The 21,115-nt window shown below is 56.1% G+C and overlaps 1 protein-coding gene across 1 annotated transcript; it reads right to left on the reverse strand.

Annotated features, from left to right (window-relative positions):
• Positions 1 to 1,963: 1,963 nt before the first annotated feature.
• ALKBH5 (alkB homolog 5, RNA demethylase) lies at positions 1,964 to 20,536 on the reverse strand. Its single transcript, XM_061391253.1, has 4 exons — positions 18,408 to 20,536; positions 10,952 to 11,032; positions 4,332 to 4,487; positions 1,964 to 3,586 (listed from the first exon to the last, which is right to left on the reverse strand). Exons 1-4 carry the CDS (start codon positions 19,175 to 19,177, stop codon positions 3,409 to 3,411), a joined length of 1,185 nt encoding a protein of 394 aa, XP_061247237.1. The 5' UTR covers positions 19,178 to 20,536; the 3' UTR covers positions 1,964 to 3,408.
• Positions 20,537 to 21,115: the final 579 nt, after the last annotated feature.

Here is a 21,115-nt window from a genome sequence, read left to right on the forward strand (position 1 = left end):
AATGTGATTATAGCTCTTTACATGGGGAGATTATTTTTGGTTATTCAGATGGGCTCTAATGAGGGAGAGGCAGAGGAAGTGTGGGACACAGAAGAGGAGGTGGCCATGTGACCACAGAGGCAGAGACTGGAGTTGTGTGCCCACAAGTTAAGCAATGTCGACAGCCATGAGGCGCTGTTGGAGACAGCTGAATGTGAATGGGCAGATTCTAGCCCAGGGGTAGTGATTTTGGGTTTCTGACCTCCAAACTGTGAGGAAATCGATGTCTGTTGTTTTAAGCCTCCAGGTTTGTGACTGTTCCTGCAGCCACAGGAAAGCAATGCAGGCAGATGGAGTACAACTCCATTCACCATATTGTGGCTGAATTACCACGGGTGAGCTCCAGATAGAAGAGTTCTGCAACAACAAATACAAGCATCCTGTGAGAAACAACTGGCTAAACAGAGCTTACAAGTGCTGTGTGCTCTATTATTGGTAATGTAGGTGCTACACACCTATCGGCACGACCTACAGAAACCTCGCGTGTATGTGACACTCACCAGATGGTCTCATACCCTCAGCAGTCAGACACGCAGATGTTTTCTGAATGAATGGATGTGACTTCAGGCCTCAGTTTCCCTCACCACACAACAGGATTGTGGAAATGGGATGGGCTGCCCAGATGGGAGAGGCTGGAGTCAGATGTTGTTAGAGCACCTACTGTACACAGGGTTGGGCAGGGGCAGAGATGGGACTCAGCACATGGCCCAGACACTGGTGCCCCAGCAGAGGTCTGGGGACAGTCTGCTTCAGGGAATCGGATTTAGGCCCCCCACCTGCCTGGGTACAGTCTCAGAGATGGCATGCCACAGAACCACTGTACAGGGACAGAAACCAGAGCCAGAGACATAGCAGGACCTCCGAGGGCTGAACCCTCCATCCTCCAGCCTCATCCCTCAGTCCTGCAAGGCAAAGGGCCTCACTACTCAGGGACTGGGAAGGACCCAGGTCTGGCTTTGTCGCAGTGGCAGTGGGGAGTCTCTCGCAGTCCTCCACACAAGCGCCCATCCTGTGACCCCTGAGTCAAGCCCAGGCAGAGTCAGGGAGCTGCCCCTTCCATGTGCTCTGGATGACCTTCCTCTCAGCTCCACAGCTCGGCCAGGGCCCATCTGCCCAGCCCAGTAGCTACCCCTGCAGGCTCAACTGGCCACAGACCACAGGGAAGCTCTGCTCACCCCATCTTCATTTCACATCCTGTCACCAATCTGCAGGCCTGAGCCCTGGCCACTCACTTGCTCCCTATAGACTCTCCTCTCCCTGTTAAATGAGGAACTACGTGGCTTGCCAGGTATTCACAGCAAGAATTCGGCCAAGCAGAGTGACTCTGGGCACTGGGAGTGAATGAGGGAGACTAGACCAAAGCCCTGACCAGAACCTGGAAACCAGGTCCAGGATCTGAAGGGACTAGAAGCTCCTGGGCCCCGGCATCTGCACCCTCAGCTCTACACTCTCACCCTGAAAGCAGGGGCTCAAAGGGCTGTGCTCACCACGGGGCCACAGTGAGGGCTTGGCCAGCACACGCAGGAACTTGACAGTTTTGAATGAAACTACTAGTGCATTTGCTACAAAGGCCAGGCTCTCCCTGCCTTTGCTCATGCTATTCCTCCTCCACTGGCCTGCAGCCTCTCTGATCACTCCAAAAGACAGGCATCTGCAACTCGGCAGAGCAGGATCCCGGCTCCTGTTGATCCATGGTGCCCACAACGAGCATCCAGACACATGGGTTACAAAGTCCATCCTCACAGCAGTTCGAGAAAGACAGTGGGCGAGCCGGTCCTCAGCCCTGGGTCAGCAACTGCTCACCTCCTCTGGAGTCCTGGTGGGCAATGGACTCTGCCCTCCCACCCCCTTAAGGGTTTCAGGGCAAAACAAAGGGATTAAGGAAGAAAGGCAAATCCTCTCTTACAACAGCATCAGACAACTGTTTCAAAATATATTAGATTTGGTTTTTATTGTAGAGCACACATATCAGGGCAAAGTGCTGCACACACAACTACAAATCATTTTTGGGAAAAAAGCTGTAAAAAAAATACAACTGCAACTGCTTTAGTTACGAAGTCCCAACTTGAGGAATCCACGCTGGCAAAGGAGTTCTGGCCCCAAAAGGGGCTTCTTGATGGTGGCTGCCCAGCTCTCTGCAGCCTCCTCTTGGACCAGCCCCTGCATGGGGCAGCCTAGGGACTGGGAGGGGCTCCGCTCTCAGTGAGCCTGGGTCTTAGGCCTGCTGGCAAAGAGACATTCCTAAGGAACCGCGATCAGCAAAACCTTGCAGCCCTAAACGATGAGTGGGTGGAAAACTGCCAAAAACTTTACTTTTTTCCCCTTTTGTTACTATTTTTTAAAAGCCCCTTCCCCAGGTCTGATGCCTGAGGTGGAGGAGGCTCCCACCCCATCTGTAGGCCCAACCTCTGGCCCTGGATGCATGCTGCAGGAGGGCCCTTCCTAGGGGGATGACATAGGGAGAAGGCCCACGCTGGTCGATGGACGAGAAAAGAAAAGGAAAGGAAAAAGCCAGGAGGCCAAAGGAAAAAAAATGAAAACTCACAACAAAAGAAAACAAAACCCTACCACACACCACAACAACTTTCCATACCCCAAACGCTAGGCCTGGAAGGACACCAGTCCCTCCAGCTAGAAACAACTCCTAAAACTGCCCAACATGGCAGGTCTATAACTATTCCGTACAATCGCACGCATATGCTTCAAAGGAGCGACCAGCAAAGAGGCGGGCTCCCAGCAAGAGGTCAGGACCACTGCAGCCGGTTCCTTGGCAGCCGGGGACCCGTGGGCAGAGCAGGCCAGAGGGCATGCAGGAAGCCCGAGGTCTCAGCCAGTAACAGCTCTAGGGCAGCAGGGGCTGACACCATCCAGGCTTCTGCGCGTCATCCCCCCAACAGCGGCAGGAGGGGTGTCCACGTGAGCTGCTGGGCCTGGAGAGCAGGTGAGCTGTGGGAGGGCAGCAGGCCCCCTGCAGAGCCAGCAGGACCTCACCCCAGTGCAGACATAGGTGGGAGAAGAGGGAGACAGAACTTCATTTACAACACTGAGAAGATTTACATTTAAAGCAACAAGAATTTTCTTAACCAAAACATTTCGCTGTTTTTAAATAACCCAGCCTGACATAGCTCTCCATGCCTCTACTGGCCCCTCCAGTGTGCGCTTTTGTGCCTACAGATGCCAACAGCTTTTCCATCCAGGAGGAAACCCAGAACAAGAGAACCAGGTCCTGGCCAATCCCGTTCTTCAGCCTTAACAGGCAACAAACCAAGGGGAAAAAAATAGAATAATAAAAAAAGGGGGGGGGACCCTCAAAACAGAACAAAAGGAGGGGCAGCTAGTGAGGATCACGCGAGTCCGGAGGCGCTGGCCTTAGTGCCGCCGCATCTTCACCTTGCGGGCGGGGCTGCCCGCCGCCTCCGAGCAGTCCTCCCCGGGCTCGTAGGACTTGCGCCGGTAGTTCTCGGAGCTGAAGCGGCCTGCCCGCCGGTGTGCGGGCAACAGCACAGACCGCCGGTTCTCCTCCTTGTCCATCTCCAGAATCCGAGGCCTGTGGGGAAATGTTGGGGATGCGTTACCCAGTCACCCCAGCTGGCCAGTTCTCTGTGGGGGCAGTACTGGCAGAAGCACTGCCCCGTGCCCTGGCCCCACGAGGTGCCAGTGCCCCCAAACCCGGTTTCTAAGACATTCCCCAATCACCCTGTGGGTCTGCTGGGCTCTGAGTCTGTACCCCAGGACACTGAGAAGGTTGCCGGACACAAGGTGGCCTTCCTATCGCAGCCTTGAGACCCTGCCTGGTCCTGCTGCCTCCCTGGCTTCTCAGTCCTCCTCAACACCCACTCTCCCTCTCTGCTCACCAGCCCCACTCCCCGAGGAACTACCAAGCTCTTCCTGTCTTGTGGTTTCAGCCTACATGACACCTTCTGACCGTACTGCCCTTCCTACATACCATCCCATCCTCCAGTCTCAGTGTAAACAGCTTCCTCAGAACCCTACTGGGAGGAAACCCTGCTCCGCAAACTTCCAAGTCCCTCACTTCCCCTCGAACTCCCACAGAACCCACAGGAGCACCTTAGCGTGTCCTGAGCAAGGGGAGGCCTGCAGCATCCCCACAGGAAGGTAGTCAGGGCTTAGCTGGGAACACCACCAACTGCAGCAAAGTGGACAGAAGGCTCTGAAAAAATGGGCGATGGCAGGCTCCGAACCACCTACCCCAGACCACCCACCCATCTCACTCTGTAGTCAGGCGGTGGCACCACTCTGCTGGCCTGCACTGAGGGACCACAGCTGAGTACCTGTGGGCAGCATCGGGGTCTGCCTTGCGGTGAGACCGCTTGGGTTTCAGAGCGGGGTCCCTGTTGTTTCCCGACAGACGATCTGAGGCATAGCTGGGTGGCAGCACGGAGCTGCTCAGGGACTTGGTTTCCAATCGGGGTGCATCTAATCTCGTCCTGCAAAGGAAACGCACATGGGGTCACCCGTGGGCCTCTGGGGAGGACATGGCCCCATCAGACCAACTCTGGCCAGGCTAAGTGAGGCCAGCACTCTCTGTTTTGTGCTCTGGTCTCCTCGTGGGTCAACTAGGGACTGGTCTGGCTGACTTGCAAAGACTCTGCTGCCCCAGGGAAAGGACCCCAAGGCTCTCTCAGCCGGACAGGGTGGCCCCACCTCACCCCTCTCAGGCCTAGAGACCCTCTGGGGATGTGTGCTGCACCTGCCAGAGGACTGGGGATCCCACACTCCCAGACATGCCTACCCCTGCCTGGAGACCCGACAGGAAGGTCCCCAGGTCCAGCGTGTGGAAGGGCTGGAAGCGAACAGAGGCAGAGCCCAAAGAGGCTTAGGCCCAGCTCCACATTCACTCATAGCTCTGGTCCCACCACAGCCACCTGGTAGCCTTTGCTGGTTCTTGAACACTGACCAAGCCAAGGTCAGAGGGATTCTGAAGGCAAAGCCCCCACCAAGCACTGGAACACACTGCCTAGTCAAAGACGCAGGAAGAAAGGATGGAGAAGGTGGGTGGAGGGCAGCCCAGGGCAGCGATCGAGTTCTTTATGATGTCAGGCCAGGGGGAAGCTGGTATGGGAAGCCTCTGAGAAGCCCGAGGTCTTTTGTGTGATCAGAGACAGCCAGCAAGTCAGGTGGCAAGAGAAGCCGGGGGTGCAGCTGGCAGGAGGCCCTGAAGGCACCTTTGCCATGGGCTGCTGGGCACAAAAGGCAACTGGGTCCTGAAGAAGGTGCTGTGGCCAGGCAGGACTCAAAGGACAGCCTCCCCGAGAACACTGGGGGAAGAGAGCAGAAGGGAACGCGAGAGCTGCCTTGGGTTCTTGGGAACAACTGCATCCAGTCCTCACAATAGACAGGAAAACTGGGTGAGGAGGGAGGTCATGTGTCCTGGAAGTCCTGAGAGAGCGCTAGTCTAGGTGTGACTCCAGGCCTGGCAAGTAGGAGCCACAGGGCTCCAAACCTGGGCTGGGGTAACTCTCTGGAGGTCAGCAGGGGACGCCTTTGCATCAGGGAACCAGTATTCTGATGTCATCAGACTCAAACTGGTGGACAGGAAGGCAGGGCCAGTGTCCCTGTCCCTTTGCTTTGGCCTCTTAGATGGAGAAGCCAGAGGAGCGTGGCTACACTGGCCCACCAGTCTCAGCCTCCCCTCTGGGGACCCCAGGCGACAGGACCTGGTAGCAAGAGGAAGATGCACCCTGAAGCTGCCCTCAGAGTCAAGCTAGTCACATCCCTCCCCTTCTGAGCAAAGGCTTCTCTCAGTTCTCAGGGTCCAGAGACCCAAGACAAGCTGCCTCCTTCAGGGCCAGGGGCACTGGAAGAAGTGGCGCTGGGAGCACACCCCTGGGCAGGAAAGCCTGTGTGGGCAGGATTGAGGGCCCAGAACCACTGGGTAGTTTCGTCAGGTGAGTGCAGACGGCCAGAGGAAGAGTCTGGCCCATACCTCTGGGGCTAGAAGGCACACCCTGCCACGCAGGCAGGGCTGGCAGTCACTGAGCCTGTGGGCACTACCTTTCTGAGCTGCTGGGACTACGGCGACCGGCCTGAACAGTGGGGGGCCCTCACTGTGGGCCCACGGGCCAGCTCTCTCTCTAGCTGCCTGAGAGAAGAACAGGAAAGGGCAACTTCCCACACCTGCACTCCACCACTGTCACATCAGCCCACAGGGAGGGGGTGATCAGAGGTGGCTCTACCAGGAGCCAGTCTCCCCAGCCACTCTGGGGATCTACGAGCTTGGGGCCCTGAAGGGCTCCTGACACTCCCTAGAGGCTATGACAAGTACATCTCACAACCGATGGAGGAGCTCTACTTCCAACAGCCACCAAGCTGCAGGAAGCCAGGCTAGAGCCAGACCTCCAGCCCAGAGCCCACCTTCAGAGCCCACCCCTCTTAAAGGGCAGCCAAGGCCAGGGCACAGGCCAGGATTCAGTGGACAGAGCCACAAGCTTGGAGGCAGAAAGCCCAGTTCTAGCTATGAGGTCTGGGCCTCCTCCAGTGGTAGAAGAAACAAAGATCTTCCTTATAGATCTGAGTCAACGTCCAGGGGTCACAGCAAGGCACCCCAGGTGTGTCAGGAGAGTTCCCAAGACAAAGCATAGATTGGTTGTAGGTACGGGGGAAGCCAGAACCAACGGAGCATGGCCAAACATTAATGGAACACGTTAACACATGACCTGAGAGGAAAGGAAAGGGCTGATTGTCCCAGGCACTGCCCTCAGATTGGGGAAGAACGCAAAATCAGAGACCCAGTCAGTGGACTCAGTCCACAGCTGCTATCCCGGGTTCCCCTGAGGCCCAGGTGGGCCTCCTCACTGCGGTAGAGCTGAGAGCAGTCCCTGGAGGTGGACCACGGCTTCTCAGAGACGGGGAAACAGTCTGCTCTTCAGGCCCCGCTGCCAACCACCTGTGACTTCTGGCCCCAACGTGACCTGTGCCACAAAGCCTGGCCTTTCCAAGGGGGCAAGGAGACTGGGGTACCAAGGCAGGTACGTCTTGAGTGTTCCTCATCTTCGAGTGCCCTGGCCGCTCTAAGCATCAGACTTAGCCCATGCCCTGTCCCTCCCCCAGCAGGACCACCAGCAGTCCTCAGACAGGTGCTGCAGCAGCCTGCTGTGGTCAGGGGGCCAGAAGGATACCTGAGCAGTTCCCCAAAGAGAGAAGCAGCCCAAGCACATACACGGTCCTGGGCTTCCAGCAGACTGGCCCCTGGACCCAGGCCTATAGAACATCCAGGCCCTGAGGGCAGCTTCCTCCAGTCATGCAGCCTAGCAACCACCACACCACACCACACGAGCTTAAGCCAGAGCCCCAGGAGGCAGGGCTCCACAGAGCCCAGCCATGCCACAGGGCCCAGATGACAGGCGTGCAGTGATCCCCTAGTTGAAGCCCTGGTAAGGGCTTCCTGCCCCCTTCCTAAAGACACAGGCCTCCCTGCGCCTGGGCTCTCCCTCCTCCCGCTGCACCTGACTTGAGCACAACATCCTTGCCATGACCCCAACCCATCAGCTGGGAAACCTGCACTGGGCGGGCTAGGAAACAGCAACATGCCAGGAGCGTGGGGGCACTGAGGGGCTGACTGACCTGCAGCTGTGACCTTACCCCACATCCTGGAGGGTAGCCCCCTTGCCACTTAAAATACCCTCAGCCCCTCGTTCTCTACTAGTACAGCAGAGGCAAGAAAGCCCTTCTGTATGAGGCTCCAGACTCTCTCAACTCACAGCACCCACCCCAGGGTGGGGCTCAGGGTGCTCCACTATGCAAACCACCGCCGGCCACAAGAGCCAGCACCAGGAAACCAGGGTCCAAAGCCGCACTCAGCCATTTACTTGTTGTGACCCCAACACATTATCACACTGAGCTGCAGCCTGAGGAATGCACTCAGGGAGGCTCTCCTAAGGTCACTCCCAGCCTCCAGGCAAGAAACTACGACACCACGTCCTGAGTGAAGACTCAGCATTACCCACCTGCAAAGGAGCCGTGTTTTGCTGAATCAGAAAGCACCTGGCCACCATCTGCCCATCTCCCCCATGAGGGCTTTAGAAAGACTACCCCAGTGCTGACCAGCCTGAAGTGGTGACAGAGCCCCCAGGCCCACTCTCAGCAGCCTGTGTGATCTTTATCCAAACCCAGGAGAAGGCAGTGCTGGCTCCCCCACCTACCTACAGGGAACAGGGCGGGGCTCAGTGCCCAGAGCCCACCCGAGGGGACCTTACTCAAGGACACCCAACAAGGCCACATCTGTGACCCCTGGCAGCGCCTAAGCCAGGATGCTCCCCTCTCCATCAAGTTGCCACCTTGTCCTTTTCCACTTGGTGCTGCTCCTCACTGCCAAGAGCTGTCCTCTGGACTACCTCAGTGCCAGGGCCCAGATGAACACGGCTCTCCCAGCCTCCTTTGCTTTCCGAGTGTCAAAATGGCTGAGCTTTGAGTCTTGAAGGACAGCTAGATTAATCAACTTTCAGTGTGTAGATGTGGGTCATTTGCGTGGGGAGTGGGGTGGCTGTGGATCAGAAGGTGACCGTGTTCGAAGGGAAAGTAATCCCAACAGAGGCCGCTGCTTCAAGAGCCTGGGACATCAGCTCACAGGCCATCCTTGGAGCTGCAGGTCCTTTAATGGCAGCGAGGAGCAGTCAACAGCCCAGACACTGAGAGGACCTGACTCTCACTCAGCAGGTGACAGCGCGGGCCTCCTCTTCTCTGCTCCCCAGGTTAGCTGCTTACAGTTGGCCACTGCATACCTCAGTAGCCCTGCACATCCACCCATCCCTTTCTGCCCCTTTTCCAAGGTCTGTGCTTCTGTCCTCCAGCCCAGTCCCTGGCTGGCTCCTGGGCCCACTCAGGTCAGAAGGTCAAAGAGCCCCAGTTACCCACAGCAGCCATTCTCCAAGGTCAGAACACTGGCAAGGGCTCAGTTGGCCAGAGTGCAGACTCCTAGCCCACCGAGCCCGAGCACACAGCTCGGGCAGCCAGGTACGGGAGCCACCACCCAAGGAAGGATGACTCTGACTCTGGCCACTTTCACCTGCACCTCCAGTGAAGAGCTCCCTGTACAGGCTATCATGATGGGCTGGGAGGGACAATGGGAGGCATCGTGTTGGTTCCACTCCCCCCCACCCCCGGTTCCCAAACAAAACCTATCTCCGGCTGTTCTTGGAGGTCCCAGGCACATCTGACAAGAAATCACTGGGGAGGGAGGCCAGAGAGGAGCGACACTCAGCTGCCTCATTTTCAGGTCATGGATTCTGGAATACACTGGGAACCACAGGAAATGCAAGCATAAAGACAGATGAAAAACCTTCTTCCGATGGATTCTGGGAATATCCTTAGGCCAGAGGAGAGAGGCTGCCAGGCTGACCGCTGTCTGGTGCTCTCCTTGGCGCCCAGGGCTGTACCTGCACCGCAGGACCGTCCACAGCTCCATTCTACAGATGACAGACTCAATGTTCTGATCTGGCAAAGTGGCAGAGCCACGCTGAAGACGTCACCATCACAATACTCTGGAGTCTGGACCCAAAGGGCCAAGATGGTGAAGTCACAAACTCAAGTTAGAGAGAAAGATGGTAGGCCAGGAAGTGAGGATGCACAGTGGCCAAAGGGGAAACAAGTTGAGCACAGAATAGATACCATGAGTCCATGCTGCCATCAGGAAATGAGAGAACGAAGTAAACAAGGGGGACAGAACAATCTCCTGCAGAAGATCCCGAGTGGCCTTCAAGGAGGTGGCACTCAGCCCCCACTCCTCACGTGTGGGCCACCTATAGCGACGTCCTTGCTGAGAGGACAGCGTGGACAGGGGGGCAGCAGTGACTGTAGAGGTAGAAACCCAACATCATCACCCTAGCCAGGCGCTTGAGGTCAGTGTGGACAATGGAAGGCCCTGTGCCCGGGTAGTGATGTGACAAGAAGGGCACTGCCCCTCTGCGGCCTCCTTGCCAAACCCACAACCAGTGTGCATGAGGCAACACTGCATACTCCCCCGCTGAGGGCCTTCTGCCATATACCTGGCCGGTCATTGTTACCACGAATAAGGTCAGTGTTATTACGAGTTAGGCAAGTCTGAAAAGGTATCACAGCAGGTGTGACACAGAAGTGACATGACCACCAAATGTCCTTCTGGGACAGAAGAGGACGTGAGGAGGAACCGGGACGTGTGAATAAAGGATGGACTTGAGTTAATCGTCCAGGTCATTACTGGTTTCCCGACTGTGATGAAAGTGCCACACTGACATGAGACGTTACCAGGAGGGGACAGAGTGCACTCTGCTGTCTGCATGCCTCTATAAATCTAAATCTGTTCTAAAAAATAAGGTTAATTTTAAAAAAATAAGACAAGTTATAGGACATTCTGTTCCAGCCTGGGTCTAGGCACTGGCCCCGCCCTGCTCATTGATTTCCACACAACCTGAGCAATCAGCCAGCCTCTCAAGATGCCAGCCTCCATCCAGGGAGGACTGTTTTGACCCAGTGTCTGCACAGCTCAGTCCAAGCACCGCTTGTGAACACACACAGAGGAAAGTGCTGGAGATGCCAGGATTGGCCACGTTGATCATTGCTTCCCTGACCCCCGGTCAAAGAGTAGGGACAGCCACAAGGCACGCACCTGCTGAACACACAGCCAGCCACTTACCTTCGTCCCCTCTCCTCACTCCCTTCTCCTCACAGAGGTGAAAACTCAGGCAACTTTACAGCAAGCTGCTGAGGCACACCTAAAAATATTCAGTGAAACGCACACGCAACAGATCGGAACCAAGGAGGAAGGGAAAGGAAGAGGTGGGAGAGGCAGGGTCGGGAGGAATACTCCCCAAACCCTGTCTCAAGACCCAGGTCACAAACCCTGGGAGTGTGTGCTTTTGCTCAGCCCTCACACTGAGGGCTACTGACAGAGGGAGCCAGACACCAGGGCACTCACTTCCTGAGGATGATGACCGCTCTGCGCTCCTTGATGTCCTGAGGCCGGATGCAGTGGGTGATTTCATCAGCAGCGTATCCACTGAAAAGAAATAGCATGTGAGCATGGATGGAGAACCAAAGATCCCACGGGTGGGGGGGCAGAAATAGGGTCCTGGTCTTATGGCCACCCTCTGCCCCCTTACTTAAGAGGTTCAAGGATCTACACAGAAGGAAATAATGTGTTAAGATTCATGATATTTCTGCCCAGAAATCATTAAGGGAAAACCTGGGATGAGGTAAAGGTGGGTCTTGAAGCAGAAGCCCAGAAGGAAATCTCCTTGCACAAGCAAGAAGCCCTTTCAAAGGGCCCCCGAGAGGGCACACCTTGAGTGGCTTTGGAGGCAGGCAGAATGACTCAGGCCAGACCACGGGGAGAAGAACCGCATCCCCTCCTCCCACCCCACCCCTGGGCTGGCAGAGGAGACCAAAGCAGACACTGATAGCACTGAGTCACCAGAGAGAACTACGGCAAAAAGAGAATTTGTCTACTTAGAAAAAAAAAGCTTTCCACAGCCTTTTTTTTAGGGGATCCAAAATCCTGATGACAGCTGTATTTGGAATGTTTTAAGAATTCCCATCACACTCAAGTATCTATTTATTTTCATCAAGCTACATGATTTTTAAAACTGCTCAGACCAGTGAGTGTGGGTAGATGGCTGTCCTCTTCACAGCTAATGTCTCTCCAACTTGGAACTTTGGAAGCAAACTCGGCTCCCTGAGCACATGCCCTCACTGGGGACCCGGCAGCCAAAAGGCACCCCCAACCCCAAGTTACCCAACTGAGCACAAGGAGTGCCACAGCCAAAAAGACACTCAGCCACAGGCCTCCTCCTCCTGTTCAGGGTCCCCTGGCCTGCCCCCCCACCAATCCTGTGTTCAGCAGTCAGTCAGCTCCTTCTCAGCTGTCAGAAACACGGCAGGTCTCTGAAGGACTTCTCAAAATGGCCAGGCTCCCCCAACTTGGGCAAGAACTGGATGCAAGAGCAAATGAAGTCCAAGAAAGAACCACGCCTGATACGAAGATCTGATTTGAAGCCATGCTGAAGGTGGGAGGAAAGGACCCTTATGTTAGGAATTTTCCCCTCTGAGCTGCTCCTCAGCCAGTTTTTCCATTTTCTCTGTAAATAACAGTCCCAGGAGAAACTACAGACAAATATCCACAGTCAAATCAATCTGAAAACACTAATGAGTTTAAAAAAGCATTGGTACGTTAAAGGATCTGAGAATTACTACCGCAAAAGAATCTGCTGACTTCATTTAACTGAGCACTGACCAAAGAACGTTCTCTCAAATAACACCTATTAATATCTGGAGGCCCAGAGAGAAATGCCATACAGGATGCCGTAGCTGAAGGGACCTGGGAAGAACCTGAGCTCTGTCACCTCAGCTGAGCTGCATGCTGGGTTGAACCCTCAGTGCCTCCATGTGCAGGGACAGCAGCAGGTTCTCAGGTGCTGGTGTGGTTGTGTTCTATGACTTATGACTCCTTAGTGGTGACTCATGCTAAGATTTTAAAAAGAGGTCAGTGCCTCCTCTCGTCCAGGAGAATTACGTCCTAGGTCTTCCTGGTTGGCACCCTGGAGAGGAGTAGTGGGAGGTCCACCTGCAGGACGACTGTGAGAATTCAGTTAGACAATGTGGGGTGCCTGGCACCCCACATTTACCAAGCAGCTGACACCAGCCAGAGGCCCTGGACCACCTAGATCCAGGCTCTGCCTGCAGCAGAGGCCTCCTGGGCCCCTCCCAGAGCTGGGAGCTCTAGACCTTGTCCTGTGCTCTCTTGTCACTTCACTTTGGGGAAGCACAGGTATGGGCTGTGAGACAGTCCCATGTAAATCCAGGACTTTCCAAAAAGCAATCCAAGGCACATCTCTATGGCCAACATCTGTAGTACTGGCTGCAGGCAACCTTCCTTGTGCTAACAGGAAGGACCTAACTTGTGCTAACAGGTTAGTGGTACTAACCTGTCTGACTTGGCTACAGGAGCTGCCAAGGGCCCTGACTTCCCATCTTCAACAAGGAATTGCATCCCATAACACAGAAGCTGCAAATCCAGATGCTGATCAAATTTTACCTGTCCCCACCTCCCAAAGGCTGCAGAAATTCTTTCTGCAAGCCAGGCCAGGTTCCTGCCACCCAGCCCAACCTCAGAACTAGGACAGAGGCGGTACTGCACAGACTCCACCTCAACAGCTCACTAGCACTGGTTTTCCTGAACTTCTGACACAACCTACTGACCCCTCCTCAGTATCAGGCTCCACTGGAAGTAGGAGGCTCAAAGTCCTGATCAATGGAAGCTCTTCGGTCTGAATTTCAGCAGAAATGGTTCAGCAGAGACCAAAGGAGATTATTTACTGCCAAGGAACCTACTGGCTACAAGAGAAACTGTTTGAAAGTCCCATTCCACCAACTTGAAATTTAATATGCCCTGGGTCCAGTCCTACCCTTGGCATGAAGAAAAGTGCTGGCGCCTCCCACCCTTTTGTTTTCACAGGGAGAGAGGAGGAAGCACCTCGGGATGGTATGCCCCTGGACAGGGCCCTTCACAGCCCTCTCTACGCAGCAGTGACCAGTGCATCACCAGCACACAGAGCCAGAGCCTGGCTGCCACCCACCACGCTGCACCTTAGAGTGATTCTTCAAGAGTCTCTCCTCCCTTGGGAAGCTCTGCTCAACCCTCTAGGCTGGGTTTCCCCAAACCGCTCACCCAAGTCTCTTAACTACTACTGTTCGGGCTTGTGGCAATTGTCTTCCCTACAAGACAAAGCTCTGCAAAGGCCTTCCACATCTCTGCCTGCAGCAGATGGTAAATGACATCTGTGTTGAGCTCGATGTTTCTGCTGCCTTGAAGACTCAGAGACTGCACTAAGTTAGTCCTTCCTCAGAGGATTAGGTGCAGGTCAGAGGAGTCTGGAAGACTCTTTATAAGGGACTGTGCAGGACTGCACGCCTCTCCTCAAGGGGACAGCCTTGCACACAGATTTATTAAGGCACAGTTCCAAGGTGGCTGCCATTGCCCACCTACTACGGTTTTGCTCAGGGCAGACAGAACCAGAGATGGAGGGACTGCCTGATGACAGCCTCCCTCCAACGGGGGCTAGCTGCTTTGGCAGCCCTCATGAACCTGCCTCACCTGTGAGAGGCCTACAAGACCTCCCTGAAGCTTAGGGAGGGGGGAGGGGAGGGGCAGCAGGCTAGCCTCCTGGGCACAGAAGCAGAACTGTGAACTCAGGCTCAACTTATAACCACACCTGAACCCCTAGAAGACACATAGCCACTACGATGAAGCAGTCCTGGGGCTTTCTGAACCCAGAATGAAGGCAGTCAACCCGCTCCAAGTCCCAATTCTGTACACATCAAGGTATAAATAGAACACAGCTGAGCACAGAAGCAGCTCATCTCCAGACTCTCTACCAAAACCTCAAGCTTCAGTAGTGTGAAAGAGAGTCAATCTTCCATAGCAGATCTAGGATGTCAATAGCCCTACAATGCGGAGGCAAACTAAGGGCCAGAGAGATTAAGTAACCTGCCCAAAGGCCAACAGCTAAAGTGGCGGCACTGGAACTCATATCAAACTCTTGGTTTCAGTGTCACCACTATGCCGGTTTTTGCTTTTTGGGTGGGAACGCGGTGAGGAGGGAGAGGAAGAAAAGCCCATCTGTGTTTCCCAGGGACAAGGTCCAGTCTGTCTGAGTGGGCCTCACCGACCTCGGCAAAGGATACAGGTGTTCCCACCACTCCCAGAGAAGAAGTGCACAAAGATGAACCCCTGCCTCTGAGTAGCTAGCATCAGCCACACACCAACTGCCCAGCTGAAAATGGCTCTCTAGAGCTTCCGCTGAGCTTCATGACTGAGACTGTCACCAGCCCACCTGCTTCCTTCCCTTTGCTGCCCTCTGCCTTCTAGTCAGGCCTGGGAGAACCAAGGCCAGCCAACACACCTGGCCCAGAACTCCTCCTGAGAATAAACAGCCCTGACTTCCCCCTGAGGTCCCTCCCCCTCTCATGGAATCAGAAGACTCCACACAAGAGATGTGGCCCAGACCTATCTGCCCTACATTCCTGACTATTTTAAGCCAGAAAGCTAAATTTTGCTTTCAACCAGCTTAACAAAATCAGTCCTCTGCCCAGAACTGACAGGGTGCCCACTCCACCCAACATCAACTGTTATCTAGAGGTCACAGGCTGTGCTCACCACAGCATGTCTTGTGGCCGGGCGACCCTGCCACCTCAGACAGGCCTGGGTCTTTGGGCACGTGGCCACCACAACCACAACCCAAGAAGCAGTGATTAAAAATAGCGCAAGTAAGCAATTAGCCTTGTAATTATTCCAGTTAATCCAACTGAAATGTTTTAATCTGCCATTTACTATACAGAGAACAGGAGAAGGAATATGGGATGAACTGATATATAAAAAGAAAATATAAAAGATATTTATTTCCCTAGAAAACCACATTAAGAGAGGACCTATTGAGGCCCAACATGGAAAGGTTACAAAAGCACTTCCAGAAGGGTCTGTGAGGCGTTGCTCTAAATACCCACATTTGGACATTGCTGAATCAATGTTTGCCACACACTGAAATCCATGCCAACAACTGTTAAATACAAAACTGTACTCCTGCCACGTTGCCTTGGACGGGTACACCCCCCACTGCCATGAACAACACAAGTCTGAGTCAGATGAGAGTGACTAGAACCCTCCCCATCTGTACAGAACCACTGTCTTCACCAGTCCCTTCCTATGGGCAGCTCACAGCTCTGGGCTGGGATACACTGGGAAGTGAATGCAACCTCCTCTCCCACCAACCTGGGGAAGAGCCCAAGCAGGACTTGAAGAGGCACCACCAACAGGCAGGTGTTCACCCACCTGCACAGCAAGCAAGCTGAGAAAGCTAAGCGAGCAGGGCCTGGAGGGCTTAAATTAGTGGGGGTGTCCAGAGCCCAAGAGTAGTGGCTTTCCACTGGGGAACATTTTACCCGCAGGAGACATAGGGCAACATTTAGAGATGTTCTTCGCTGTCACAGAAGGTGCTTCCAGCCCCAGTGGACAGAAGGCGGGGATCCTGCTAAACATTCTACACCACAAAGGACAGCCCCCAGCAACAAGTAACGAACCGGCCCAGATGCCAACAGCAGTGCTGCCGAGAAGCTTGGACTTAAGAGCTTCATCGAGGCAGCCGCACCAAAGCCCCTGCCCTCAGGTCCAGGTTGGCTCTGAGAACTATAATGAGGGCCATCTGCCCCTAGTCAGCCTCGAGCCATAGCTCCTCACCTACAGCTACTTCCCAACCGCTCACTCCACCCAAACCTTCTCTGCTTGGCTTACTCCCAGTCACCTCCAAGTCACTCTTCAAGCTGCCGCTTACTTCCTCCTGAAAGCTTTCACCCTCCAGAGTAGATTCCTGCAGTTACTTTCCTGGGCGGTCACTAACCGTCTGTGGCCTCCCCCGGGCCAAGAGCTCCATGAGGGGAAGAACCCTGTTAAAGGCTCTCCCACAAGAAGCAGGGGAACACTTGTTATCCTGTGTATGAAAGGACCCAGGTAAGGGCCCACCCAGTGCTGGGCCCTCTAGGAGACACTAAATCACCAGATTTAGTTCTAACAGGCCTTGGAAGTTGACATCAACCCCACTCACAGGCGTAAAAGCCGGCTTGGAGAACGCCCACAAGATGCCAAAGTAAATGAGAGGGCAGCTGGGTTCAAAGCCCTGGGGCAGCACTTTTCAGGACAGGGCTGAGCCTCCCACGCTGACTCCTCAGCCAAGTCAGAACCCAGGAGGAAGGGACTGGGAAAGCCTCAAGACTGTATACTCTTCTAAGGAAAAGATGAAGAAAATTTTCCTGGTGATGCAATCCTGCTGCTGATCACTAACAGACCTGCACTTTAAGAACTTGAAACTTCTCTTCAATACAGGGAGTGCGTGTGTGGGAGGAAAAGGGACTCTCAAAGTCACATACTGCCTCTTGTGCCCCTACCCTTTACACATCAGACCACTGTGAGACCTTGAGCTGACAACCCATAGATTCTGTGATTATGTGAGACACCAGTATCCCATGAAGAGACCAAATGGCCCTTGAGTGAAACCCTTTTAGGACAGAGAGCCCTTCAGTGAAGTCAGGCACCAAACTGCCTCACACAGCAGGCCACCTGGGAGAGTCTGCCCTGGAAATCCCATCCTACAGGGCTCCACTAAGACTTCAATCTGGAAGCACCACACAGATCTAAGAAGCTCAGGGTCCAGGTGACAAGTGGGCACCTGAGAGGTAAGTGGCCCTCTATTTTTTGATGCACAATGAAGCCAAAGCACTGCTTCTGCTGCTAACTTTCCCAACTTTCCCTTGGGGAGACATTGGTATCACTCGGCTCTGCTGCTCCCCTCAATGAACACAGAAGACTTGCCTCATGATGTTAAGAGAACTCCAATGACCCTGTTTCTACCCATGACAGTGGCTTATGGCACTGACTGAACTTCAGCGGTAAAACGGCTCACAACAAAACCACAGTGTGTCCCGATCCTGTACTAGAATCTGGTGGTCAACCAAGCCGCTCTGAATAGCCGCAATCTAGATCTCCTAAGAGGTTTTGGGGATTACTTATGTACATCGCTAGATGTGCTTGTTTCAGTACCGGAAAGAGGCAGCTTTCAAATACATTTTCTGCTTCATAGAAACAGCAAAGGTGTTCCAGCAGGCAATCTCCTCCCGGGGACCAGGGAACGGAGGTAATTCTCAGCAGGATCCCGGAATGAAAACAGGCCGAGAGCCCAAGTTGTGCTGACACAACTACACAGCCGAACACCACGCAAAAAGACAAGCTTTACTGTGTTTCATCTGGTCCTGATTACAGGCACATCTTACAAAGCAGCAGTGGGCTCTTCTGCAGCCAAGGGGGGCTGCGTTTTAAGTCTGTTCTCCTGGCCCAACCACTGATGTGTTCAGCTCCAGGGCAGCCACTCCCCCTCCTGGGAATGGAGAGCACCATCAGTTAAATCCTCCTGGGGCCTTCCTCTGTGAGGATCTCCTCTGTTAAGGAATCCACGAACACGTTCTCTGACAGACCAGAAACGGCAGACTTGGGCTGACTGTTAGGCAGTAATTCCAACAAATTTTCTTAAAAACACACACACTTGGAGCTGAAGACCCCAAATGGAAAAGTGACTTGTTCAAATGAGGAACGTTAAGAGACTCTTAAAATTAGCCTTCTGGAAAAATGCCTTTAGACTAGTTCTCGGGTCAAGTCCTCGATCTCAACAAAGGTGCCCTGGGGATAGTTTTCTAGCTCCGCGGCTCTTACCGCCCGCGTTTTATACGCAGACCCCATTTCCCCACCCCCACCCCCGCCCCGCACACAAAAGCCCGGGTCAGAGGCGGAAAGCGGAGGCTCCCGTGGCAGCCCCCTCCTCCCAGGCGGTTACCTGAGCACAGTCACGCTCCCCCTGCGCACCGGCAGGGAAAGCACGGGCTCCGACACCCGGATAGGCTTGAACTGGAACTTGCAGCCGAAGCAGAGCGCGGAGTCGCTGAAGAAGGACACGGACACGATGGGGCGCTCGAAGATGTGGATGGGGTCCACGTGGGACACGATGCAGCCGCCAGGCTGGTAGTCGTTGATGACGGCGCTGTTGACGAAGCCCTCGGGGATGACGCGGTGCTCCACCAGCTTCTGGATGACCAGCTGGTGCACCCACTCGGGGATCTCGTCCACGTCGCCGGGGGGGTAGAGGCGCTCCTGGCCGGGCCCGCGCTTCTGCAGCTGCGCGCCGTACGTGTAGCCCTCGCCGAAGAAGTACTTGTTGCGCAGCGGGGCCCGGTCCACCGTGTGCTCGTTGTACAGGCCCTTTTCGGCGCGGGACACCACCTCATCGATGCGGGCCTCGATCTTGGCGCACTCGTCCTGGCTGAAGAGGCGCATCTGACGGATGCCGCTCTTCACCTTGCGTGCCTCCTCCTCCTTCTGCAGCTGCTGCTCCTCGAAGTCACTGCGCTCGGGGTCCGAGTCCTCCGGGTACTTGCGCTTGGCTCCGGGCGCCGCGTAGGGCTCGGCCGCGGCGGCGGCGGCGGCGGCAGCAGCCACGGCGGCGGCGGCGGCGGCCGCGGCCTCCCGACTGCCCGCCTTGTAGTTGTCCCGGGACGTCATGGACTTGAGCTTCTCCCGCAGGTCCGTGTAGCCGCTGGCGGCCGCCATGGCCCGCGCCGCTGCTCTAGGGCCCTCCGCTGCGGGCGGGGCGGCCGGGCATGGCTCTGGGGGACGCGCCCGGGCCCCTGGCCGCAGGGGCCCTCAGCGCCAAGCCCGCGAGCGAGGCCGCGCGGCCCGGCTGGGGCGTCGAGGGTCGGCCTCAGGGGCTGCGGGTCATGCGGCGGCGGGGGCGACGGGACTCCCTCCTCCTCCGCGTCTGGGGGGGCAGGAGCGCCGGCAGGGCCTCATGCCGCGCAGGGCGGCCGCGGAGGCTCGGCCCGACTCCCGGCCGGACCCTCAGACGCCCAGCCCGGCCCGCACTTTAAAGCGCTCCTCACGACGTCACGGCCGCCCGCCCGACGTCCGCCAGCGCCGCTCCTCAGCGGACTGCTCCGAGCGCACGCGCAGTACAGCCGGCCACCGCGGCTCCGCGCGCACAGAGCATGCGCGTGCGTGCGGCCGGGTCAGCGGAGAGGTAGGCGCACGCGCAGACGAAAGCCGCTTGCCGTCCGCGGCCCCTCCCCCACCCACTGAAGGGGTCCGCGAACGCCCCAAACAGCAGCCTGCCTCCTCGCCGCGCCACCCACGCGGCCGAAGGGCTCCCTCCACAGGAATGCGCTCACGCCACCAACGCTGTCGCCACGCTGCGTCACGGCATCGTCCGAACGACCAAAAACGCCTCAAACCCCAGCGCGCAATCACCGGGGAACCGCCACAAGCAAGGCTGCCCGGGCACCGCCCCTTTGGCGCTTCTGATTCTGTCATTGGGCCACCCGCCACGGGCCGGGCGGGACCAGACGGCAGCTTCCGGAAGTCGGTTGGCGCGCGTGCCTGTCCATCCGACGGTCGCCTTGGCTACTGCGTCCATCCCCCTAATTAGCCGCGAGCGGGATGCAAGGACCCCTGAAGGATGACCGGGTGGCTAAAAGAGTGCCTGAGTGGAGACGCGACCGAAGTGAAGCCCTTTGCGCGCAAGGGAACTCTCGGATTGCTGGGTCAAGAGCTCCGGCCGAGTGCCCTTGTCCGACGGCCGCCGCCGCAGATGCCACCCCCACCCCCGCCGCCTCTCCGCGTGGACGTTGCCCGAGTCACGTCCAGGCGGCGGCGCGTGCGCGGCCCTCCTGGGCAGGGTGCCCCAGGGATGGCGGGGAGACGGGACTGGAGCACGGACCTCGGACCCGGGAGTCGGGACTCTACCGGGCGCCTAGCCCTTTGTTCAGACCTTCCAGGCCCCGCCAGACCCGCAGGCCTACTCGCGTGGTCACGCTCCTGGGCCCAGTCCCTCCCACCCGCGCCTTCATTGTAGTTTTTGGAGGCTTGGTTCACTCCTCTAGCAGCATCCCCAGATTTTCTCTGGAATGAAATGCATCTTGGGTTTCGTAGTCTCTCCTTTCTTTTTTTTTTTCGTAGTCTCTCCTTTCCGACCGTTGTGCGCCCGCCCCATTGTCCCTGCGCCCTCTCCACCCACCGTCCCCTCTGGTCAGGGCCTGAGCTCCGGACCCTGCGACCCGGCAGGCGTGTTTTTGGACCTTTACCTCCGGCTTAGGACCCCGACAAGCTCTGGAGGCGGGAATGACATCAGTGCCCACACGTGCGGTGGGTGCGCGGCTGAGATGCAGTCCCATATCCTGTCCATTAAGCAGAGAGGACCACTGGCCTCCATTGGGGGCCTGTTTCCACGTCCTAAACTGAGGGCCTAACGGTCTCTGCTGTGAAGTGGGGCCTGTCGTGGGGTAACTTGGCAAGGCCAGGCCAGCAGGGCCAGTGGGATGGGAAGGCCTGGACACCTGGGACTCTGGCCCTAACCCCCTTGAGAGCAGCAGCAGGTGTAAGGGAGACGGGACAGGCACCGAGCCTGTAGAGAATGGCTCCTGGCCTTTTCTGACTCAAGCTGGTGGGCATCACTTGTAGTAGTGGCAGGAAGGCAGATGCACGTGGTGAGAAGGT

This window comes from Bos javanicus, chromosome 19 (genome assembly GCF_032452875.1).
Source record: "Bos javanicus breed banteng chromosome 19, ARS-OSU_banteng_1.0, whole genome shotgun sequence".
Classification (NCBI taxonomy): domain Eukaryota; kingdom Metazoa; phylum Chordata; class Mammalia; order Artiodactyla; family Bovidae; genus Bos; species Bos javanicus.